At 25.7% G+C, this 26,233-nt stretch overlaps 2 protein-coding genes and 1 long non-coding RNA gene across 10 annotated transcripts; 1 reads left to right on the plus strand and 2 right to left on the minus strand.

The window, feature by feature from the left end:
- Positions 1-1,203: 1,203 nt before the first annotated feature.
- LOC114121008 (ATP-dependent zinc metalloprotease YME1L) lies at positions 1,204-10,383 on the minus strand. Of its 3 annotated transcripts, none has more exons than XM_027983143.2 (15): positions 9,839-10,383; positions 8,963-9,082; positions 6,876-7,122; positions 6,329-6,442; positions 5,971-6,153; positions 5,610-5,704; positions 5,436-5,526; positions 4,835-4,987; positions 3,491-3,623; positions 3,323-3,425; positions 3,038-3,263; positions 2,807-2,958; positions 2,585-2,731; positions 2,359-2,520; positions 1,204-2,099 (listed from the first exon to the last, which is right to left on the minus strand). In XM_027983143.2, exons 1-15 carry the CDS (start codon positions 9,869-9,871, stop codon positions 1,968-1,970), a joined length of 2,091 nt encoding a protein of 696 aa, XP_027838944.1. In that variant the 5' UTR covers positions 9,872-10,383; the 3' UTR covers positions 1,204-1,967. The 3 variants fall into 3 exon arrangements, with proteins under 3 accessions (XP_027838944.1, XP_027838942.1, XP_027838943.1); XM_027983141.2 differs by having other exon boundaries at positions 6,287-6,442; XM_027983142.2 differs by having other exon boundaries at positions 5,610-5,692; positions 6,287-6,442; positions 9,839-10,382.
- A 5,555-nt stretch (positions 10,384-15,938) lies between these two features.
- Positions 15,939-18,297, plus strand: LOC126552042 (uncharacterized). 4 transcript variants are annotated; one of them, XR_007605899.1, is made up of 7 exons: positions 15,939-16,325; positions 16,425-16,575; positions 16,711-17,028; positions 17,082-17,180; positions 17,281-17,365; positions 17,425-17,537; positions 18,163-18,297. It is a non-coding gene; the product is annotated as an uncharacterized LOC126552042 (long non-coding RNA). The 4 variants fall into 4 exon arrangements; XR_007605897.1 differs by lacking the exon at positions 18,163-18,297 and having other exon boundaries at positions 17,268-17,365; positions 17,425-17,965; XR_007605896.1 differs by lacking the exon at positions 18,163-18,297 and having other exon boundaries at positions 17,425-17,965.
- A 4,504-nt stretch (positions 18,298-22,801) lies between these two features.
- Positions 22,802-25,780, minus strand: LOC114121022 (thrombin-like enzyme bothrombin). Of its 3 annotated transcripts, XM_050205995.1 has the most exons (5): positions 25,407-25,780; positions 25,202-25,324; positions 23,517-23,710; positions 23,351-23,462; positions 22,802-23,198 (listed from the first exon to the last, which is right to left on the minus strand). In XM_050205995.1, the coding sequence occupies exons 1-5, from the start codon at positions 25,671-25,673 to the stop codon at positions 22,974-22,976; spliced, it is 921 nt and encodes a 306-aa protein (XP_050061952.1). In that variant the 5' UTR covers positions 25,674-25,780; the 3' UTR covers positions 22,802-22,973. The 3 variants fall into 3 exon arrangements, with proteins under 3 accessions (XP_050061952.1, XP_027838965.2, XP_050061951.1); XM_027983164.2 differs by having other exon boundaries at positions 22,802-23,462; positions 25,419-25,780; XM_050205994.1 differs by having other exon boundaries at positions 22,802-23,462.
- Between the last annotated feature and the right edge of the window lie 453 nt (positions 25,781-26,233).

Below are 26,233 nucleotides of genomic sequence, written 5' to 3' on the forward strand. Positions count from 1 at the left end.
GGAAGGGCAAACTTTAATTTATATCAATATAGCGTATACTTTAAGATACTAAGAGACTAAATATACCCAATAAATACATTTTGCAAAATATCAAGGGGGCAGTTGCCTCCTCTCGCCTCCCCCCTAAAGTATACGACTATGGTTGCTGGTAATAGCTGTACTTTTAATTTCAACTAGTTAAGTTTATTTTGTATTGTCTTACACTAGCTTCTTTTATTGTATTTTGTTAATTACCTTCATAGTTTCATAATTATTATTCACATTAATTTTTGAATACTTTTCATTGTGTACTATACTTATTTTATAATCAATTGTATTCTCTGACTACTGTAATTTAAACCATTTTGTGTAAAGACTCTGTTTGTTTTATTATTATAAATACACAAATAAATGATTTAGTTTACATGAAATATGCATCAATTTCCATGTGATGTGGAAAGGTAATTTTCTATATATAAAAATATATAAGCACAAAATGGGATGAGCTTTAACGAAAATAACTTGACCAAAAATATGGTTATAAATTCGTTTTTTTTATTAAATTAAATTTGATGAATGCTGTTTTTTAAATACTTATAAAATTATTTTTTAAGGATTTATTTTGCTACAAAACCCAAGCACTTTTATGGGTTTTGTTTAAATGAAACAGCTTGTATGAAGTATGCACTAATCACTTCAGTGAGTGTTGATTTTTGATGTATAAAATTATTTTGTTTGATTATTGAATCAGTTTCACAACTGAAAATTTAGCTAAATACTTGGTTTTTAATTATTTTTTAAATTTCATTTTATACCTAGTTTAAGTTTATTTTTGGTCATGCCTTATAAAAAAATAAATATATTGATTTTTCACTTTTTCAAACAATTGTATGCTTTTTTTTTTGTTAATTATTTTGTTTTAAAATCCGAGCTCTAGCCCCAGATTTTTATGTAAAGAAATCCTTTTGCAAAAAGACAATTGTTTAATATAAATGACTGGTAGAAATACTAAACCAAAAATGTTTTAGATAAATTTATTTTAATGTAATATTGGAAAATTCATAGTTATTTACTGATATAGTAATAGCTGTAAAAGTAATAATATGATGTTACGAGTATAAACCATTTTGATTACAGGAGATACCTCTAAATTAGGTAAATCATTTATTATAAATAAAAAAACAGATATCTCCTTCATATTATAATAACATATAAAGACAAATATTACAATTTTTAAATGTTGTACTAAACATTGTTTTTATTCACGTGAAAAAAATACAGGATCAGACCAATTAGCTGGATTGGTTATTGAGAAAAAAAATTAATTAAATTTATTATTTAAACGATGCCGATTAACTTGTGTACATTCTAGTATAAACTAATTGACTATTTACGATTAAAAACCAGTGAATTGTTTACATTTGGAAAATTCAAAATGTCCTATTAAACATTAGAACTTGGGTAACCATAGCAAACGATATAAGTCCTAGGAATTACATTAAAAACATAATAATAATAATATATATATGTGTGTTTTAAGTTTACCTATTAGAAAGTTTATAGTATGTTTCTTAGATCTCTAAAACTTAACTGTTTTAATTCGTCTACAAAACAAGATAAAACAAAAGTGAACATAATTTGTCAATTTTGATAAACTAATGATAATAATTTATAAGAAATAAAATATATAACATAATATTTTAAAAGATCTAGTCAAAAACTAAATACATAATAATTAAATTTAATAATTTATAAATGTTTACAATCCAAAATAAATCTAACTCAGTAATTACAGTTAACATCATACTTTACCGAATAACAACTTAAAATAATGGCTTAGGCATTGTATAACAACAACAAAAAAAAAAACCATGATCATTATTGCGAATAGGATTTCTATTCTTAATAATTTGACATTGTCTTTATTTATTTATTTATTTATTAGGAAAAACATAAAGCTTAATAACAAAAATTATAACTTTATATCATTATGCTTTTTTACTTAATAGTTTTTTAACGTCTTCTGCATCTAATGTTTCATACTTAAGTAATGCTTCAGCCAAAAGCTTATGTTCTTTATGATGAGTATTTAATATACTTTTTGCACGTTCATATGATTCCTTAAAAGTATAAAAACATTAATTAGTTAAAAATATTGAATTATAGTACATATAAATTCATATATATTATGTTTAATTAGTTTATATGATTATTAAACAATAGTTGATTTATAAAAATAAAAAAACAAATTATGATTTATGGTGAAATAAAATTCAATAAGAGTTGTTGAACAAATTTAGAAATACAAAATTTATGATAGTTTTATTTTTAATGAATTCAAATGGGATATGCCTGTATATTTTATAAATAGATTATTACCTGCATAATTCTTTTGATTTCGTTATCAATGAGTTCATTTGTAGCTGGACTTAGATCATTAAAACTCATTAATTCATTTGAATGAGACTCGTGTGTACGAAGTCCAACTTTATCTGACATTCCAAGTTCTTTCACCATCCTAGTCGCAATATTAGTAGCTTGCTAAAGAAAATCAATAATAAATTGCTAATATTGTTCTAATAAAAGTTATTTCAAATAAACCAACTTTTAAATCATTTGAAGCACCAGTTGTAACTTTTTCTGGACCGAATATTAATTCTTCAGCAGCACGTCCACCCATCATTGTATCCATTAAAGCCAACATTCTTGCTTTAGTAACATGGTATTCTTCTTTTGCTGGTATATATGCAGTCTATAAAATAAATTAAGAAGAATAATATGGACAATAGAGACTATAAAATGTCATTTTGAAGTAAATAATTCTTACATGACCTAACGATGATCCTCTTGGCATTATTGTAACTTTATGAAGTGGATGAGAATCTTTAGTGAAATATGCAACAATTGCATGTCCACCTTCGTGGTATGCAGTTATTGTATTTGCTTCCTCATCAGGAATCTTTGTTTTTTTTTCTGGACCTAAAATTTTATATTTACAAGTTAAATTAACATAAAATCATAGACTATAATTATATTTATTTATAATAAAAATAATAACCCATTAATATTTTATCCCTAGAAATTTCCAAATATTTCATAGATACAGTTTTAGCTCCATCACTGGCAGCTTTAACAGCTGCTTGGTTAACCATATTTTCAATATCAGCACCAGTAAAACCACTAGTTCCTCTAGCCAACAGATCTACGTCAATATCCTTGCTAAGTACTTTCTTTAAATATAAGTCTATTATTTGTTTCCGTCCCGCATAGTCCGGAAGAGGAACCTAAAAATTAAATTAATTAAAAAAAATAATCAGAGCCAATGTAGTAAATTATAATTTACATCAACTTCAATATCGAAACGACCTGGACGAAGCAAGGCACGATCCAAATCTTCACGCCTATTAGTAGCTCCAAGAACAATTATATTTTGATTTTGATGAAACCTAGGAGAAATAACCAGTTTTTACTACTTAGTAGAAAAAAAATAATATGATTACAAATAATTTACCCATCCATTTCAGTTAGTAACTGATTTATTGTTTGATTTGCATATGGATGTAAAACAGAATTTGTTCTTTTTGCACCAACAGAATCAATTTCATCAATAAATACTACGCAAGGTGATTTTTCTTTTGCTGCTTCTAAAATGGAATAATAAATAAATTACAATAATAATCATGTATTATTCAATACAATATAAAATAATTGATTAATAAAAAAAATCAGATATATACAATAAAAAGTATATCAATATAATATTAATATTATAATGTAAATATTGAAACTATTATAATACAGTCTCATTAATCCAAATAGAATAAGAAAAAGAGATCATTCAGATTACCTTTAACAAGGGCCCAGTTTCAAATATCATAAAAATTAACAAAAAATACTCTAAAATGGCCATTTTAACAGAATAATGCTGTTCAAAAATGACAATTTTAACAAACACGCGATTACACAAGCGACAGAAAAATTATGGTTTAACCTTAGTTATTTATTACACTTCATCTTAACTAAACTAAGAAGAATAAAAAACCAAAATATCAAAATTGGAAACTGTATACATACTGGAAATATATTTAATTAAGATGTACCTATCTCTATGTGACCAAGTTATAATTGTTACTTGTTTGTACAGATAAAAAATAACCTAAAAACTATTAAAGCAAAATAAATAATATCTTTTGAATATTACCTTTGAATTATTTGTTAGCTTGTTACACGAAACTAATTATGTTCAAGGAATATAATGTCTAATATATTCGTAGAACACCCAATAAATAATGCACTTTGCATTAATACGAGCTCTATTTTTTAAAATTTATTATTATTATACAAGTTACTCATTTAAAATGTTCAGTTATTTTTTTTTTTACAAAATGTAAATGAAATAATAGTAGTGTGAAACAATCATCAAGTAATACAACACTTAACTGACAAATATGATTGGTATATTCAATTATATCTAAGCAACATACATGTGTTAAACACTATCATAATTGTTTTAATGATTTTTATTGTGCAAGTCTCTAAATATTGTGGCACAATAATTCTAAGTTTATTCAGATAACTACATATTTTGGATTAATGGACCCTACTATAAATATAATTATGGGAATATTTACATCATTTATTGAAATACTAATATTTGCAGAACAATAGAGTCACATTAAATGATTTCAAGGCATATTGTTAAGAAATTCTATTTTAGTTGTTAGTTCTCAGGTGAGTAATTGTCTGTAAATTTAATCAAAATAGCAACAATAATTGTTTGAATAAAACAAAATTAATCTCTTAAAAAATTAGAAAAGGTTTTTGAGTAAAATAAAATAAAATATTTAATGCTTACTAAAAAGGTCACGAATTCGTCTAGCTCCTTGTCCAACTAAAATTTCATCAAATTCAGAACCAGCAGCATGAAAAAATGGTACTCCTGCTTCTCCAGCTACAGCTCTAGCTAATAGTGTTTTACCAGTTCCAGGTGGTCCAACAAGTAATACACCTTTAATTTATAGTTATTATTAATAAATAGGAAAATAATTTTATTTTTATCATCTATTATAATACTTATGTTGAAAATTGATCTTAAGTTACACAAATATATAAATTTTTTATATTTTTTAAATCAATATTAAAGTATAAATATTGTATAACAATTTTTTTATGGTATTCATGATAAAAAGGCAATTAATTTTAACATAAGTAAATTAAAAAAAAAAAAAAAAAATCTGTTTATTTTAATTATATCTTTATATAAAAATTATTGAAATTTATTTTAAAAGTTTAATAATAGATTTAAAAGTGAAATTTATATAATATGTACTAATGATGCCTATAATATTTTTTTTTTTATGTGTATTCAATAATATACAATATCTACTCAATACTCATTAACATTAACTCATAAGTATTATAACTATTGGAATGTAACATTTAAATATTTATAATACCTTTTGGTAACTTGCCACCTAAAGATGAGAATTTAGTCGGATTTTTTAGGAACTCCACAATATCTCTTAACTCTTGTTTAGCTTCGTCTACCTGAAATTAAAAATAAAACAGTCCAAAATAAATACATTTCATTAAAATAAATTTATTTTATTACTTCATAATAATAAATTTACCCCTTTAACATCATTAAAAGTCACTGTAATTTCTTCAGAATTCACTTCAACTTGATTGGTGATTTGAATCTTGAACACAGTTCCTGTTAATATCACTAAAAATAAATTAATCAATAAAACAAATTAACTTAATCTAATAAATTCTAAATAATTTAAATAGCATTTTTTTTTTTTTATTATTTTATTATTTTTCATCGACAAAGCAAATTCAGTTACATCACTGATCATTACTACTTGTTATTCTAATCATACTCAAATTTACTACTGCTCTTTTGTAAATTTGTTACAATAGTAGATGAATCTTAACTCTTAGTCTATAAATACAAGTATAATTAAGTTTATTATCATAACTATGTATTACCAAAAATAGAAATCAATGAACTAATTAACAATCCAATTATAAGTGAAGACTGAACAATTTTCCACCATTTTTGAGATTTAGTAGTATTTCCCTTTTGGTCTTTTGCTACTAGATATCCTTCCGCAAAAGATATTTTTAATCTATCAAGTTCTTCTTTATTTAGATTTTCACTTTTTAATTGGTCTACAAAAAAATATACATAAAATGGCTACAATAAATTTTAATTTATAATATTTCAAAAGTGTATTAGTTTAAATTAAATAAAAATAATACAAAATATACCTATGCACATTAACACATAACTACAATTATTTACCTTTTAATTTATTAAATTCCATGCCTGAAAGTAAATTAGTACCTTTCAAATCACTTCCTTTGGGAAGTAAAAGCATCTCTCTTAAACGATTTATCATTTTTTCATCATTTTCCTTACTAGAAATACGTTCAGTCTTAAAACTTCTGAATTGAACATCTAAGATAAAAAGTTTATATTAGTACCTACATTTTTAAATGGCATTTATTAGAAAATTCAAATTTAATCCCATAGATTAATACAAAAAAAAGCGTTTGATGGACTTTTAAAAAATATCTGTTTTTTTAAATTTTATTTCAATAATTTAAAGTTGATTTTATAATATTTAAAAATGTCAATCATTGAAAATTGTGTTACACCATAGACTTGTTGTTTTCAAGTGTGTAATCATTATTTTATTTTATAATTAATATAATAGCTATAATATAGCTATTATATACTATATTGTAAAGTAATAAATAAAAAAAACAAATAGAAGGATATTGTGTTTTTTTTTTATATAAGTTAAATAGAAAATTATGGTTGAGAATTATTAATTAAAGTTTTAAGTGTTGTATACCATCAATATTTATAAAAAAAAATAAACTTTTACCTGTGAAATAAGGTCTAGGACGATGTAAGAAGTGCTTAGCAGTTGAGTCACGCGTATTTGATACAATTAAAATATGATTGTTCGTGTTGTTCATAGTATGATGACATTTTAGACCAAGTTTTTTATTCACTGTTTTTTGTAACAAACGTACAATATTTTGATGTTTCTTCATTTTACAATGAACAGTAAATGTGGGCCTGTTTATTAAATACTCCTCCACTTTTTCAACAGGTATATTATCTAAAAGCTAAAAATATATCAAATTAAACAGAAATATAACTATAATAAACACAATTATAAACGATTTAAAATAATTTTAAAAATATTAAATATTACTCTTCTCTTTTATGCAACAATGATATATTCTGATATAAAATAATCATTTTTACACAATTATAATTGTTTTAATAATTATTAAAATAGGAACCAAGAACTAAAAGTAATTGTTAAATTAATTCTTATACTTTCTAACACACTTCAAAATAATGATTTACAACGAGATATTGTTTCCACACATTAAAGAATTTAATAGTGAAACTTTTATATCTTTATAGTTATTATTTTTCAAAGCATTTTCATGAAACGATTTATCTAAATAAAAATTTTCAAGAAAAAATGAAAGGAAAGTAGGTAACCGCTGTGTTGTATAGAAGGTGTTGAGTAAGTCAATGTAATGTATGTGTAAAATTTGAAAAGTGATAAATAGAACTAACAAAAAATAATGTCAAGAGAACACAGCTTGTTAGCCCATATATTGTATATTTTATTATACCTATACCTATTTATATTACTATTCAATTTAATATATTTTTAGTAAGACTACAATAAGTTAAATTAAATTTTACTGAAAATATTGCGTTTGAAAATGTAATTGTGTTTATAAAATATAATAATATATATTATTATACAATAAAGTTTCAAACTTTTTTAAAAAAAAATTTATTTTTAGTTTAAATATCTAATTGTGTCCAATTTTAAACTTAATTTTTATTTTAATGGTAATATTTATAAATAGCTATAATACCTAATATAGCTTAGAAGAAGCCTTGTATTAAATTTTCAAACTCCTTGACCTATTATTTTTTTACCAATATATTTACAAAAAAAAAAGATTAAAAATTGAAATACATACCGTACATGGGAAATACTAATAAAATCATATGATGAAAATTTCAATACCTACGGTTATTTGTTAGTTACACACACAAAACAACATTTTTCATAAAAATTCCCATTTGTCCTATTTTTACAAAAATATTGTAATTTTTATTTTATTTTAGCTCTCTTACCCCTTCCTACCAAGTATCAATTGCATCTGATTTGCTATCAAAGCCACTTTCAAAGTTAAAAATCTTAGCATGTTCTAAAATTGATGATGATATATAAAAAAAAAACTGATTGTAAAATCAATACATTAAGTCAATTCATTTAGAATTTAAAATAGTTTTATAGGTATCAGTAGACATATTAAATTAATCAGACTTATTGTATTAAAGGATAATACTTAATCAATTAATATAAATTAATTTAAACGTTAAGTATAATTACTTATTTGGTATTTGTTTATATTGTTATGTTATAGTGTATTACTCAATACAAACTATACACCTAATAATATTTAAATATATTACTGTAGAGCCTCTATTAATCGTGCTCGTTCTTTTAAATATTACAGTACATAATATTGTATTATAGATAGGTTAAGAACGATAAAAATAATAATTGATTAAACCATATTATGTAGACTCTATTATAAATAAGGTTAAAAAAGATTAATTATTACATGTTTTAAGCCCAGACATAACTTTATAAGTTTATAACAAAACAATACATACACACACACATACACTTAATATTGTTAAATAAATAAATAAATGAATAAAAAGTTTTGATTAACTGTGGTTTTTATTTATCCGTATAAGCCCTCCCTACCATTACTCTGAATAATTGAGGTTCTACTGTATAATATTAACTATTATTTTTATGTTATTGTGTACTAAAAAATTGTTTATTTTTCATACGTTTAATAGAGCACTCAGTTATCAAGTTACAAGTATTACTAAATATTTTAAATAATATATAATTACCGATTTAGCATAGTCTGGCAATATATCTTCAACACTTTTGTTTTTGACATCAATTTTATTTTGTTTTAAATTAGATTTTTGGCCTTGAATGGTGATTCTAAGTGGAAATGCCGCAGCTACCTAAAAAGATATAATGAATAATATTTAATAGTATTTAATAGCTATTATTAGGTAACCTAAACATTAATAAATAATGAAAAATTATAAAGCTCAAATAAAACAAATTTTAGCTTGTTGTATTTTTATTATAATATATACATGTAGATATTGCATAATATTACTCAACATTTTACTACACTAAGTAAATAAGTAGATATTTAGGATATTCAGATATTTTGTTTTTTTTAAAAAAAAATTCAATTCCAAGGTACCTACATATTGAATTTAAATAACTAACAATTAGTTAAACTTTATAGTATAACTTAAAATAATATCCTTAGTTTTATAATCAACAAACAAGGTAATAATTAGAAATTATAGTCTTTTGTTACCATAACCATTTAAGTACCTGTTGAACGAATTATTAAACACAACACAAATTAGCAGAGCTGGAATAAAGGGACGGGCTAAGAGAACTATAATCCCCTCAGACAAATAAGTTCCCAAAATATCAACAAACAAATAGTTACATATTTTTTAAAAATAGGGCCTTCAAATATAGGAAAGCTCAGTCACTTATTATACTAATTCAGTTCTGAAAAATTAGAGAAAGACGATTGTAAACAATGAAAACATCTAATGGCTGTTATTATAGCCCAACACTGAAGAGTGTTGTTGTAGTTTGTTCTCTACTTGCATACACTGAACCAATGATACATAACGTTCAATTTCATATTAATTAGACAAGATTATATATTTTTGGTTATCGCAACTCACCTGTGTAGGTATGGTAAATCCTAGTGTGAACATAATTGTAGATATTTTAAGTGGTAGTGGGTAGCGGGTACCAGCCTAGGTACCTAATAATACCAAGACAATGTTATAATATGTTTATAACGACTGAACGTTGTTGATTGTAGCGGACGACCGAAAACTATAGTATACTATAGTATTTTCACAATCAACGGGAAACATTCAATCGGCGACGCTCACAGTGTCTGAAATCGTAGAGAAACCAATCGGTATTTAGGTACTTCTGAAAAACGCGTGACGGCGACACGGACGAAACTGGTTAAAAACGATTTAAGTTCACGAGATACAATTTTGTACGACAAATTAAACGAACGGGACGGTGGTGGCGTGCAGACTGCGGGAGTTAAGTCACTAGTCGCTACGGCAGTCGGCAAGAGCAATAATTATTGTGCTAAGCACAAGCATAATATAATATTTTTGCCGTTCCGCGTAAGCGTTAACCTAGTAAAAGATGAAAACGGAAAAAAAAATGCTCTCTCACTCACACTCTCTCTCTGTCGCTCCTACCAAACGAAGCTGATAAGAACGGTCGCACGTACACGATAACACACGGCCCGTAACAGTGAAATACAATGGTGTAATCGCCGCGTCGTCGGACGTGCAGTACGATTATTTCGCGGCGGACAGATGGCGCGCGCGAGCCGTACCGATGACACGGAGAAACGTGCTGGAGACCGGCTGTCGGACTGTGCGTACCGCGTTCTCTGTTATCTCGACCGAACGTTCGTGGTACCCGCGAACCACCGGGCAGCACCGACCACCGACCGCGCGCCCAAGCCCCAAACGTCTCGAACTGCTGTTCGCCAATTGTGACTGCCCGGTCGCTCGGATACGTTTTACGAACGGTATCGTGCCCGCGGGTCGTCCGTCGGCACTGCTGCAGCTGTGTAAGAGATGATCTTATGAGTGCAGGTTTTTAATTTAATTTTTTTATTTTTTATTCGTAACACGTACATCCCGCCGACGAAATATCGATATCGATAAATAAATATACGATATCGTCGACGGACATTTTACCTGAGCAACGCTCTGCGATACCGAATCACACGGTACGCGCGACCGGACAACGAGACCCGCCATATTTATTGAGGTGACGCCGATATCGCCGTAGCGTTGAGAAGTTCCACGAGATCGAGTGTTGTCCGACGACAATGAAACGATCACAACCGTCATCGAGTGGCCATAACAAGAGGCCCAAACCACCGAACGATATTAATGATATTATTCGCGAAATTTTGAACAGATCTTCACGCGTAAATGAGAATGAGACGAATTCGATGCATGCAAACGTACCACTTGAAAATCCTAATGTTATTCCAAATGTACAGTATACCGGTCGTGTTTGTGCCCACGCCACACAAGAACGGGCTCCCGAAAGACAGATACCTGATGAAAGTTTCGCTTTGCCCAATTACACCAGTATATGGACTCCCGATTAAGTTGTCAAAACATCAGAATACCTACCACTAATTTGTGTTCAAAGGAACAAGTAAAACTGTTCCTTACAAAAATGTCAAAGACTCGTAAAGACTAAAGATCTGTTTTCAAACTATGTACTGCCAAATTTCATGTTTAAGATTTTCAGAAATACCTAGATTGTTTTTCTTCCAAAAACTAGGTCGTAATCTATCTACTCTAATATGATTAACAACTACCTACCTCGGTTTCTGTAAGTTAATGCCATCAATATTGTTATTCAATAAACAATACTTTTTACAAAACACTAAATATGAAAAACATTTTAGTTATTTATGACTATCTATAGATTTTATTAAAGATTGCAGCCATGGGCGTAACTTGGGCAATTTTTATGGGGGGAAAACTTTATTTTATGTTGATATACCGTATACTTAAAGATACTTGATACTAAATATACTTAATAAATACATTTTACAAAATATCAAGGAGGTAGTTGCCCCCTCTCGCTCACCTGTTTACGCCTATGATTGCAGCAATACAATAATTTTTTTTTAAATAGATTATATTTATCAGAATTTAAAATAATAGCTAAGTATAACTTTTTTGGTAAACTAAGCAAAAAATTTAATATTTATAATTTATACAGAATCTTAATTAGTTAAAATTAAATTATGTAAGCATCTCATTTAGAATCTCACCAAATATCTGCATTATAATACAGTTTTTGAATAATGAGAATTGTAAACATCTGTAAATAAATGCTATTGAATTAATTAGTTTATATCACATAGTTATATAAAGAGAATGCCAATACAACATTGTTTTATTTTTCAGACCTACATGCATAAATAGAACATATTCCTGTAAATTTATTCTTATGCTTTTGAAGTTTGGCATATTTTTTATGTTTGAATTTTAAATTAAAGTTTATATTCAATTGATTTGAGACTATTTTTTTAACAAATTTATATGTCTACCATCGAAAATATTATTCTTCTTAATTTTTGTGATTCCACAAAAATATTAATTAATTATTTTGTGCGAATTTGTTTTGTTTATGTTGTGAGTAGATCAAAGAGAAAAAACAATTTATGCCTTGACACCCACTTTATGTCTATTTCCTAAAATTAATTATTCTAATAATACCTATATTTTTTTTATAATCAATAAGTATACTACTGGAAAAACAAGGTATTTTATTTAAGTAGAATCCTGATAAATATATTTTTTTTAATTAGATATATATTTCATAACTATTTTTATTATACTAAAAAATATTTCTTAATACACTGCAATTACAAAGTACAATTTTATTTTAATAATGTATTATTAACCATAAAAAATTATATTTATATTAATAAATAAACATGTTATAGTAATACTAATATATATTATATGTAAATTATAATCATATTTGAAGACTAATTTAAAGTAATTTTGTATATTATGTATAAGTATCTACTATCTTAAGCAGAGATGGTGAACTATTTTTATATTTGTAGGTAAATACAAATTGTTGATTACATTTTATTTGTGATATATATTGATTAATTTAGTTTTTTCTATATTATGTTATTAAAATAATAGCTTGTTGGCTGTTGCGTAAATAATTTAAAAGTAAAAAGAATAAGTTTGATGGTTAATTATTAAACAATTTAAATATATTATAATATAATATGGTATTTTTTTTAAAAGTTATGCTTGTTACTAAAAAGTATTATTAAATTACAAGCATATCATAGGTTCACCATCACTGATCTATGGAATTTATTGTAAATGCAATGATGTATAAATAAAAAAATACTCATTGTATTAAAAACATATATTTTATATTATGCTCAATACAATAGTTGTATTCTTAGTGGAAAATTAAGGACCAGACTTTACAATATATCTTTTACACTGAACTGTTAGCTCAATGTAGATAGATACTAAGCATTTTAAATTTATTAATACTTAGTATATACTTTATTGTTCTATCAATATTTAATAGTTGTGTTCATGTAAGATAAACATAAAGTTAATGATTTATTTTGTATAATTTTTACAGTAAACTGAATTAATAATATTTAATTTAATAACAGACTATTACAAGCAGTAGTTATAGTTCATAAGTCTTAGAAGTACAGTTTTAATATTAGTGATGCAGAACGATATCTGTGTGACTATAAATATATTGATTTTTGATATTGATATAAATGTCAATATAAATCTATTAGATTTTATATTTTGATTACAAATTAATTAATTTTGTCAGACATTACCAATTTTATTATATAGCAAATATAAATATCCAAATATTATTTAATAATATTCTTATTATTTTTGTGTTTATTGTGTAAGTGTTTTATAAAATATAAAAAATGTTTTATTCTGAGTGTTAAAAATCACCTATAAATTAATTTTTGATATTATTAAATTGTTAAGTATGAAACAAAAATATTGTACTGCATCACTTTTAGAAATTGTTAGACAAAGGCATACATTAAACAATAAATATACATTTATGTAATTTTTTTAACCGTACTTATAATTAATCTCAATATGTATGTAAGTAAAAGTTAAGGATTAATAACATAATTATTTTAGTACAACTATTAAAAAAATTATTCTCTGTAAGTACTGATTTAAAATAGATCTTAAAATACAACAAACATTTTTTACCCACTAATTGAGTTTAAATTATTTATATTTTTTTCCAATTATCCACATCAAGTTTAAACTGTTACATGAAAATAAAGATTATAATAAGTATTTTTTGCAACAAATTAAAAAATGTTAGAAATGTGTCAATAAAATAAAAAATAGTTGCAAACATGTAAATTCATCTTAAAATAAAGAAGTTTGTAGTGTTAGTATACAAATGAATTAGTTCTATAACATCAAATAATATTACAGTAGAGTCTCACTAAACTGGACTAGATAGGACCGGACTCCAACCCGATTATTGAAAATCTGGATTAATTGGAATGACATTCTTTTTCTTACTAATAAATATATTTCAAAAAATACCTTATCTATTTATACAAATTAAAAGTGTATTGATTCACAATTTTACACTACACATTATTATTGTTATTAATCGAAACGATAATATCATTATCATGGGTAATCTTGAAAATATAAATAATACAATATGAGTAAAAGTATGAAATATAAATAGTCCGGATAAGCGATACTACTGTATTAAAATGGTATACCATATGATTTGTCATCAAAGAAAAATGGTAGGTACAAAAAGATTAAAATGTGCATTTACAATTTCTGTTTAATTTAATAAATATTATTTGTAGAATTTTTATATTATTTATAGCCAAAGTGTAGAACTAATTAATATAGGTATTATATACAAAGAAATATTTTAACTGGAGTATTTATAGTTAACAGATTGTAAAAAAGTATATAGGTATATAATTTATATAAAATAGATTAATAATGAAAAATGTATACTTGTTATTATTTTGTCAGTTAGTTACAGTCAAAGTGAATGTGATCAGAATGATTTAAAAATAATTTTAATTAATATCAAAGAGATCTTAAGCTAATTTATTCGTTCACAACTAATATACATATTATGTATTATGTAATATATCCATTAATTAAAAAAATTAAATATTATTTTGCATTATAAATCTAGTATATGAAAGTCTGGTAACTATGGTTTATTTAAGATTTCTTGTTAAAATTATTGTATTTGAATATTTTTATATAATTATGATGTAAACTTTTTTTGGTGCAAAATGTATTATCATTAATACAATTTATTAGTTTCCATGTAGTTTTACAACCATTTTTAAAAGACATTTAAAAAAAAAAAAAAAAAATACTTATTTTTTCTTTCTTCACTGAGAAGTGAGAATATTTAGAAAATATTTATATTTTATAAATTGTTGTTTTAAATTATCATTGTAAGAAGAAACTTTTAGTTTTAGTTTTTGAAACAATAATTTTTGTTTATTTGCCAATATAGTTTTAATGTATTTTTATAATTTTGTTCATTTTATTTTATGTTGTATGAACAATTCCTCAACAAGTAAATAAATTATTTAAATAAAAGAAATGAAAATTAATTTTAATTAACTTAGAATTTATTCATAATATTACATCTTTATAGTACTCAAAAATCTTTTAAATGATTATTTTCATTTCATTAGCAATTTTTTACTCTAATTTTTTGGTATGATATATGTAATAACACATAGGTAATTATTTTATTTTTATTTTAAAAGGCAAAACATCAAAAAAAATTATTTACAACTAAAATAATTTGTAGGTAATTAGACAATGGGGCTGGAGGAGAAGTACTGGCACCATAGTTCTTCCTCCAGTCCTCGATACCACAAAAAAAAAAAAAAGGTAATTAGACAGTTTTTGAATATAACATGGTTGAAGTTTGAGAGTATAAATGGGTCCTTTTTATGTATCAGATGTATTGTGTTCCATAACTAAATGATTCTTTAATCTAGGATTGTCTCAACTATTATTATTATGTTTTTATAAATTACTATTAGTTTTATTATTCAATTATATTACAGATACTAAATAGTATAATAAAGATATAAATCATGGTAATTTTAAAGCTAGGTGTATTAAAGTAAATTGTAGTTATGGTGATAAATATTTAAAAAGTTTATTACAGAGAGAAGGAAGAAATAAATATATTATACCTCAAAATATACAAAATGAAATAATTTCAGTTTGCAGTGATATAATTGTCAAAAAAAATTGTTAAAGAAAGTAATGACTGGCAGTCTGGCTGCTTTATCGTTTTAACTGATAACTGTAATAATTTATATGGCCAAGGGTATGATGATGCGAGTAATATGCTAGACCATATTATACAAGGTATACAAGCGCATATTCTTGCAAAGTATTCAATATTCAAAAGCTTGTTGAGTTACTTGGATTTGTTATGGAAGCATTAGACATTATATTTTCGCCCTGGAAAGATTCTTCAGGATCAGCCACAGATGGTAGTTTACACATAAAAGCAATTGATTCTGAATTTATAATAACTGTATATACTATAAAGGTAATACTAATAACATAATTTTTTGAAATATATTTTTAAAACAAATAGTTTTATATTTAGTAAAAGTTTCTAATGTTTTTTTTTTTCATATGTTATTAGTTATTGTTTAATGTTTGCATTTGGATTACCCATATAAAAACAATTGCAAAAAGAAAGAATAGATTTATAAGAAGTAGATGTTGTAACTGAATTAAAATCCATCAGATGTAATTGTACCAATGGATTAAATAAAATATTTTCTCAAGCGCAGGTAAAAATTTTTATAATTATTAAAAGTAAAGAGTGTCTAAAAATCAATTTTATAATTAATTAGTAAACATATGTCTACCTTTATTGTTTATTATTACTTTTATTAAAATATTACAATTTAAATAAATATTTTTAGGAAATTTCTAAAAAAATTGAATATTGGAATTGACTGTAAAAATATTATGTAAAAGATAAACAATCTGTCAACAGATAAAAATTTAACATTAAATGCTGAAAATTATTATTAGATAGGTAATTGTATTTTTAGGTACCGTATTTGGAACATTTTATAAATGAACTTCAACAATGATTTTTATCTCATTCAGAAATTTATTGAGGTAATAAATAAATGTAATACACAATTGGAAATTTTTTATGTTATGGAGACAGAAATCAATTAAAATTAATTTGCCTAAAACTGGACTACAAACTCTCATCTAATGTGATTCTACGAGTAATATAATATATTAATATATATTATATCCTAATATCTATTCTATTTTAAAGATATTTTGTACGTTATCCGTCTCCACTACTACGCCTGAACATATATTTAAAAAATTAAAAAGATTGAAAACATAGGTACCTAAAAAATACTATGCTGAGGTATTGTTGAAAAACACACTATTATTATTATTAATAAAACTGTATTATATTTAGTAATAATTTAAATACTTGATTAATATGAAATAGTTTTTATTTATAGGACCATTGGAGTGGATTAATAAAGAAAAAATTAATCATCAGGCTAAAAAGCCAAGAAAATTAGTATTGGTTTCATAAAAAATAATGTATGTTTTCATAAATTATTAATTTTAATAATCAATCTAATAATTTAATGGTACTCCAGGTTGGGCAATCAAGAGTAAGACAAGTGTGAATATGTTTAAAATTTCATTAAAGACAAATTTACAAAACACTAACACCAATTGTCCAAGCTAAATATCCAACAAAGATTTGAAAGTAAGCACAGATCCATAATAGAATACTTAGATAAAGACTATGGTGTTTATATATTGGATGCTAAGGTCAGTGGGAACATAGGTCGTTATTTCAATCATGCCTGTGATCCAAACATTTTTATTCAGAATGTTTTTGTAGACACTCACGATCTTAGATTTCCGTGGATAGCATACTTTGCATTATCAAATATTTCAGTTGGAACTGAACTAGCATGGAATTTTAATTATATTGTAGAGAGTATGCCAAACAAAAAAAAATGAAGTGCTACAGTAAATCAAAAAATTTCAAAATCAGATTATTATAATAATTAATTTTTATTTATGACAAATATCTTTTTAATTATTTAATGTTTTTTTATTTATAAGAAAACAAAAGGTGTTACTTTTAAATGATTTATATGAAAACTATTAAATTAAAATGTAGATAAATTTCATTTGGTTTTTTCTTGAACATTTTTCTGTCTTTTAAAAAGTGCAACAGATTAGTATGTAGGTTAAAATAAAATAAGCCTATAATATTTAATAATATGTATTCTTAATAATAAGTATAACATGTCGATAATAATAATATTTAATAGTAATTCTATATGCATTGTACAAATAATATTTTTGTTTCCTTTCTTTAGTACCTAGCTACATTGATGCCCTGGTGTCTAGGACCCTTGAGTTCGGAGTACTGGCCGGTGCACTATTTTTTATTTTTTTAGTCCTACTCCTACATATAAATTTGTATATTTATATTAATAGGTACTACGTATTGTATTGTATTTTTTTTTTTTATGTAATTCGAGTGCACCGATTGTATATTCATATGGGTTTTTTTATTTTATAAAAAATTAATTAAATAAAATTAAATAATCAAAACAAAAGAATACAGTTTTATACATTTATGTGTAAGTAATAAGTAATAAGTACCAACTTATTGTATATTGATAGTAAGTATATAAATTCTCAATATTTTTTCATTTTTAGAAACGGTTGTGATGGTAAGTGTACCCCCCCCCCCTCCCGTCGAGGAATTATGTTTTCTTACATACATTCCCCCCTTGACGAAATCTTAAGCTGCGTTTATATATGAGCACGAGTGCGAATGAGCCCAGGCGAGCGAGAGCAAAACACGAGCACTGTGCGCTATGAGTAGATACGCCACTGAACTCAATGAACTTATTAACTTGTTAGTGAAAATTTAAACCTAACTTTCAATTGAATATAGGTCGGTACCTACCCGTTTTGACAAACGGACCTGCATTGGTCGAGTGAACAAAATTGTTAAATAAAAATAAAAAGATTTAAAGATGTGTTATATATAATATATATGAAAAAAAAGCCATCACAGATATCGACGGGAGCGTTCGCATCAGCGGTCACTTTTCGTTTTCTCCCGACTACATGAAAAATGTGTTCGATGACGATTCGCGTTGACGAAACGGGAGTCGACGGTACCAGGATCGCATGAACTAGCCGCTACTTATTCTGCAGTTTTACACTGTCGACGCAAACGGCGGCGACGGCGAGTCGCGAGTGTCAGCATTTGCTCGTTTAATGATCACCACATCCATTCCTGTTACATGTATCCCGATCTTTCGCGTTATAACGTTTATTACGCGTTCCATAGTTGCTGTATACAACTGAGTTCGCCAAACTGTTTCGCGACTTACTTTTCAGTAAAACATACAATTAATTTGGTTTTAATATGAACTTACTTTACTTACTTAAACTTACTCAATCATAAGCATTATATTATATTATATCTATGATTTAAGCAATAAAGGGAAACACAAGAATTTAAATATCGTAAAAAACCCAAAGTAAGAACACATTTATTAGCTATAAGTTTAATAACAGGTTAAATTCACTCCAATATTAAAGCTTACAACACAAAGTTGATTTTACTGCCATGTTGCATATTATGAGTTGGAGAGATAAAACAAATGTTAAGCTGATCATCTTATTTTACATGTCATAATATTACTATATGATAAATGAAATAAACAATAACAGACAACAGTGTTATTCATGGTAAAAAAAGACTGAGTTTAACGATAAATCTCTGATTTATAAACTAAGCTGGTTTATTATAAAAATCACTCTTACCTTATTATCATTTAATTAAATTAATTTTTGTTTTAAAAACTTGCGCGCTTTATACTTTTATAATGGATATTGCTAATATATAAAAGTAAAAATTGAATACATAAATACAGTCAATGGCCAATGCAGACTACCTAACATACCTAACTGCTTTTCAAACTGAAATTGTTTGAGTTATATAATGACGTTCAATGTATTTTACATTAACCAAACACGGCGAGGGAATTTTAATTTTTTCAATTAATTTATATTATTTTTAACTATCATGTTATTTATAATTTATAATAATATTGCAATAACTAGTTAGTGTAGTTATAAGTATCTATTATTATTTATTACACTGTATAAATATAACTTAAAAAATATATATTACACACTATAAATCATGCAGTTGGGTACATATTTTTTTTATACTTATTATTTTTGGTTGGATAGTGTAGAATAATAGGATGAAATGGATTGAAAAATGTTGTTTAGAAGGGCACTGCAAGAGCCCCGAGAAAAACCACAGCATCTCGTTTCGAGAACCCGAACTTGGACCATACACGCAGAACCGTTATCGGTATAAATTGTAATGTAGTATAATAATATTATTTTATTCTTTGCTATCTGCGTAACGACGGAGAGTTTCATCACGACAAAAAGGATCTATTTTTTTCACGTCGTTAATAAAAAAAAAAAAAAAAAACAAGCGATGACATTTAGTTCGACAACGTGTAGGTATGGTAATACGAGTAGAATACGATACGACTAACGCCTATACAAATATTGAAATAATATTATTATAATAAATTATGTATTCAGTAATGTGGTCCGTATGCCAAGGCTCAAAACGGATAACAATTCAGACGAATTGGACGGCAAAAAAAAAAAATCACTAATAAACACGATTTTATTCCAGATAACGTTGTACGCATTGATGTTTTAATTTATTTGTTTATTTATACGTTGTCGTTCCATCATCCGAACACCCACTTTTCTTTAAAATAATATCATCTTTACGTCTCCTATATAGGTACACCCGCGTTGTGCTGCACAGATATCGTGAATCCAACTACAGTGACGGGTTTGCGCTCGTTTGCAGTATATAGTATTATTACAATATTTAATAATATATTATAATTTATTTGTACGTTTACACGCTATAGGCACACACACACACACATATAAATATATTTATATATTATTATAAAAATTCATTCAAATTTTCAACTTACTGCTGTTAATCGCGGCATGTAATAAAAATATTATTATTTATTATCATCCAATCGCACGCTCCGTCAGTTCGCGAGTCCATAATGCTGCGGGAGATTACAATTTACAATGTTATATACCTACTTATGTACATAGTGTAAAGACCAACAATTATTGTCAAAGTCGACCGTGATTACGTTTTATACTCGAAACGTGTTATCGTTTTTGAATAATAAATATCTGCTTTTATATTTATTTCGTCATCTTCACCAGTATTTGTGCATAATATTTATGATGTATACCTAAAATATATTAAATAAACAGCAGTCGACGGAGACAGGCTGCAGAATGCAAAATCGAACTACAAGGTTGACGTTGAATATCTATAATGGAATTTAATGACGATACGCACTACCTACTATACATGTGATTCTTTTATCAACCAACACTCATTATTTCAAAAAATATTGACTTTTTTTACAATTTTTTTTAAACGTTAATGATTATGATTTTTGATTTATTAATATTATTATTATATTTTTCAAACAATTTTTGTTTTAGGATTAAATGATTATGACTATTGTTTTATTAACATTTTTATTATATTTTTCAAACAATTTTTGTTTTATGTGTTAATAATTAATATATTGCAAGACTGATATTTTTTTATAGCAATACGAGCGGTATTAATTTTTTGTAGGAGATTACGCTACATTTCTAGGAGTTTACCATTCCCCGACGAATCGAACACCAACATATTTATACATAATATGTATATTTGAGTATATATAATATATATATATCTATACTCGAGTACCCATAATAAAGCCGTATACCTCTATCGATTTAATTAAATATAATAAGATATAATAAAGTTCTGTTTCGCTTGTTTCATTTTTTGAAATTTTAATTTAGTATACAAATAAAAATTTATATTTATAGAATTTTTGGTATTATATGAATCGTATTTCACAAATAATTTTTGGCATGCAAATAAAAAATAAATAAATACCGAAATAAAATATAATCATAATAATTCCAGTCTTTCAGATTAGTTAATAATTAAATTGATCATATACATTTTTAAGGGACTATATTGTTTTCTTAATATTATTGAACACGTAAATTATTATTATTATTGTTTTTTTTTTTAACTCAATACCATTGTTTTTTGTGTATACGCTAGCTAAATTTATATATTCAATGAAATCATTTCCTCCACTAAAGAAAAATTATGGTTAGGCATTCATTCGGTTATGCTACTGCTTGTTAGTAATGGAAAACCTTGAGCAGTGTTTTTGAAGTTTTTAAATGAAAAATAAGTCTGGACAGGTAATATTTTTTTAGAGACATTCAAATAACTACCGGTATCTATCTTTATGATTTTTTATTGTGTTTTAATTTTCACGAATAACTACATTTAATAATATGTATGTTATAAATTTACCATTTATTAATGCTAAATTATATCTGGCTAGATTATATGAGACAGACAACAGTATTCTGAATATATATTTTTTTAAAACTATTTTTATATTTAATTTTTTACCGCTATTGTTCCAATATTCCATAGCTATCTTTGTATTCTATATTAATTAGTAAATACTATCTATATTATAGACTTTAAGTCCTAATTGTAAGTGACTAGATTTTTATTTCTATTTTACAATTTTTTCAGATTTTACAATTTTTTTGAAAGATGATAACAACTATAAGTCTAACAATTTTATTAAAATATTCAATCAACAGTTTTTTTTTAAATCTTTAGAATATATATTAACTTAAACCACCGCTAAACTTACTAATATTTATTCATTATTGATTCTTACTTTGATAATACCTATATTACTTTTTTTTTCGATCAGAATAAAAAAAAAATAGCATTTCGTTATTAAATTAATAATTATATAGAAATTCGAGTACTAAACATACTTAATAATAATCAATATGTAATCTTATTTAATTTTCCACAAAAAAAAATATGTTTAAAATTTGATTTTAATTTTAATTAAAAGACAATACATAATAAACTAGCAATGCTGAAATCGTAAACAGTTTATTATGGAGTGATGTAATTGATTTTCCAGCATTTTTATTTTTTATTTTTGGTTTTTTGGTCTTAGACTTCCGAGTACTCGGCGTTTCAGGTAACTCAGTAGTGTCCGGATACTCTGTATCCGGTAACTCCGTAGTGTCTGGAAAGTTTGTATCCGGTAACTCCGTTGTGTCCGGTAACTCCGTTGTGTCCGGTAACTCCGTTGTGTCCGGTAACTCCGTTGTGTCCGGTAACTCCGTAGTGTTTGGACATTCTGTATCCGGTAACTCCGTAGTTTCCTGTGACTCCGTAGTTTCCTGTGACTCCGTAGTGTCTGGTATACTAGATGCGGTCGATGTAGACAGTATATTCGATTTTATAACATAATTTATCCATTTTTTATAATAGTGGAGAAACACGTGGACAGTCTGAAGATTTTCACTGCCACATATGTTTTCTATATCACCTTTATAATTTATTGCAAAACTACATACTCCATATAGCAAGCCATTACAAATCATCGGACCACCGTTGTCTCCATCACAAGTCGTATTCTCGCCTGGTATCGTACACAAATATTGTTGCCATGTGTTTTTTATAGGATTACTATTTCAATACGTGAATTATATAAATCTTGACTAAATGATTTGTGTTTATTACCTGTCATATCCTCGACATGCTTTTTTACCATGTTTGACCTTAACATTACTCATGAATCCTTTTGTGCCCATGGTATCTTCATTAATTAATCCAAACCCAATAACTGTACAATTGAGGATTTTTTCATTAGCAAAATCAATAGGAGTTCCGCCTATTTTTATATATTTCTTTATTTTTGGAAACTTTTTATCTATCTAAATATAATAAAAATAATACATAACAACACTCATACATATAAAGAACAAATATTCGAATTTAATTTTTAATAGAACTATATTATGTAGTAGGTATAATATACCTAAATAAAATATAATATTAAAAATTAAATTCAAATATTTTTTATTTTATAATTAAATAAATATTAAGCATGCATAAGTAATTAAATGAATTTCTTATTTATAGAATAGTGGTTCCCAAAAGTCCAACGCATCCCAAATGGCTCCCGTAGAAAAAGGTTAACAATTAAAGTAAAGATCGAAGTCATGTCAATACACCTAATCGAAAAAAAACAGGAACTCATTAGAAACACTAAATTTTAATGAATAATATTAAAAATTGTGCCTAAAATAATTTGCTTAATGATTTTTTATTATATTTTTAAATATATAGGTAAACATTTTGTTTACATTTTTTAATACTAAAATTTAATTCACAATAATATGTGATAATTTTTATAATTATTTACTTAGTGAACATCAACTCATTTTTAACCACTCCCTTTTTGAGACAGTCATAAGTCTTATAAAGTGGGAAAGGATTTATGTTGTAAAAACCGAAGCTGTTTCGGAATTTACCTGTTCGTAAGACCTTTTTCAAAGGGGGCCGTTTAGAAATTGAGCTTTTTGTAAAGCAAAGAATGGGCTACGTCCCAACATGTGTCACTGACAAAGGCGGTAGCAAGGGAAGCAATTGCCCTAAAATTGTTAAGTACGTAAGTGGGCCCTTGGCTTTGGGGAAACGATCCACAGGTTTTTCTGTGTATTGTTTTAACTTTAAGTCAATACACTAATTAAATTACATTGTTTTTATTTGAACAAATATTTACAACAATAATTAACATTTAAAAATTGTCACTCTATCGAGTCTTTATAAAATAGTGTTATTTACTCTTGTTAGTAATGATAAAAATATATAACTATCAATACTACAATCAACTTTTTTTTAACATTATTCATTAATAATAATTTGCTTCATAATTAAAATATAAAAAATCTTAGGTCTTAGATAATATTCTGATAATACTTTTAATACTCTTATTTAAGATATTTTACAAGGTTTTCATATTTTCATACAATAAATAACATTCATCACCTAATAAAATATTATTAATGGAATAATCTATTCATAATACTGACCTAATATAATAATATCAGTGTAAAAAAAAACTATAAACTGCAACAATAGGTTCTACTGTTTTTTTTTTTTTTAACACATATTATAATCCCTATATTTCCTTATTTAGGAGCGGCAAATGTCTACTACGTATTATCATAAAAAAAGATAAATCGCCTCCATAAGTGTCAAATTGGTATTCCATTATCAAAATATGAAAATTTAGTTTAAATTAAGTAATTCAAATTAGAATTTCTAATAATGAGTACTTAATTAATACTACACGAGTGGCCACTCGTTACATAGACTGGCATACTGTATTATAAATAAAATACTAAATATTTAGTGCTTACTTTTAATACACTAATATCCCCACTTATGTATAAATGTTTAGTAGCAGGGTTATAATCTTCGTGTATGTACATTTCAACTAAATTTCGTGAAATATTATTTCGTAACCATGTACCTTGATACACCTATATTAAACATAGTGATATTAATAAAAACGTACTTATAAATAAGTGTCGGGGATTATATAATATTATGTAGTTTATTTACATAGGTATTTACTTTAATAAAGTCTTTGTCAACACCGTAAACACAGTGAGCAGAAGTCAATACGAACAATTTTTTTATCAGTGTACCTGAGCAAGTCTTCTTAGTTTGGTTAGGATACTTTATTTTAATAGAAACTACGTACGGATAATCATCTACACTATAGTTTTGGCCGTTGTAAATAAGACCTTTATAAATATCGTGATTGGTCGCGTTAACTTCAAATGTCACCACTTTAATTACCAGTAATAAAATGAGTGTAATTCTCATCGTGCCTTAAACGATTGCTGTTGGCTGTTATCGATAATAAATTTTTCTCTATGAAATGGTACATATTTTTTAACTTTTTGTCAGTGTTTTATAATTTACATGGCAACTAAAATAATAATAGTAATAATAATTATGAATGCATATAAATCTCAAAAGTCAATATTAAGTTAATAGTTTACATGAAATAACATAACACATTAAAAAAAAAAATGTATAAATAAGTAGTTAATATGAAAGATAATATTAAATTAGCTCAGTCAAAAAAAGCGAATTGATTCTTTTTAATAACAACTCGGGTCAAGCTTACATAATACAGTGAAATTTCCATATAAGTAACGAACTTCCGTTTAACAAAATTTTCTATTAAAAAAATTATTTTTGAGAAACATGACCTTCATAATTGTTAATAATGCGTTAATTCTATTTAACCAATTCCTCTATGATACGATGATTTTTTTCATTTCCCGCGAGACTTCATTGTATGAAAGTTTCATTGATAATATAGTGTTTATGCATGTATTTTTCAAATACCTAATAGTAACTATTATTTTAATAAAACT

This window comes from Aphis gossypii, chromosome X (genome assembly GCF_020184175.1).
Source record: "Aphis gossypii isolate Hap1 chromosome X, ASM2018417v2, whole genome shotgun sequence".
In the NCBI taxonomy this organism is placed as follows: Eukaryota; Metazoa; Arthropoda; class Insecta; order Hemiptera; family Aphididae; genus Aphis; species Aphis gossypii.

Excerpts from the sequence above, each read along its gene's own strand:
- LOC114121022 (XM_050205994.1), bottom strand. The coding sequence starts at position 25,673 with ATGAGAATTACACTCATTTTATTACTGGTAATTAAAGTGGTGACATTT. Across the intron at positions 23,711-25,201 it reads GGGATATTAGTGTATTAAAA|ATAGATAAAAAGTTTCCAAA; the intron begins GTAAGCACTAAA and ends TATTATATTTAG. Across the intron at positions 23,463-23,516 it reads GCATGTCGAGGATATGACAG|TAATCCTATAAAAAACACAT; the intron begins GTAATAAACACA and ends GTATTGAAATAG.
- LOC114121008 (XM_027983141.2), bottom strand. The coding sequence starts at position 9,871 with ATGTTCACACTAGGATTTACCATACCTACACAG. Across the intron at positions 9,083-9,838 it reads GATTTACCATACCTACACAG|GTAGCTGCGGCATTTCCACT; the intron begins GTGAGTTGCGAT and ends ATATCTTTTTAG. Across the intron at positions 2,521-2,584 it reads GTGCTTCAAATGATTTAAAA|CAAGCTACTAATATTGCGAC; the intron begins GTTGGTTTATTT and ends GATTTTCTTTAG.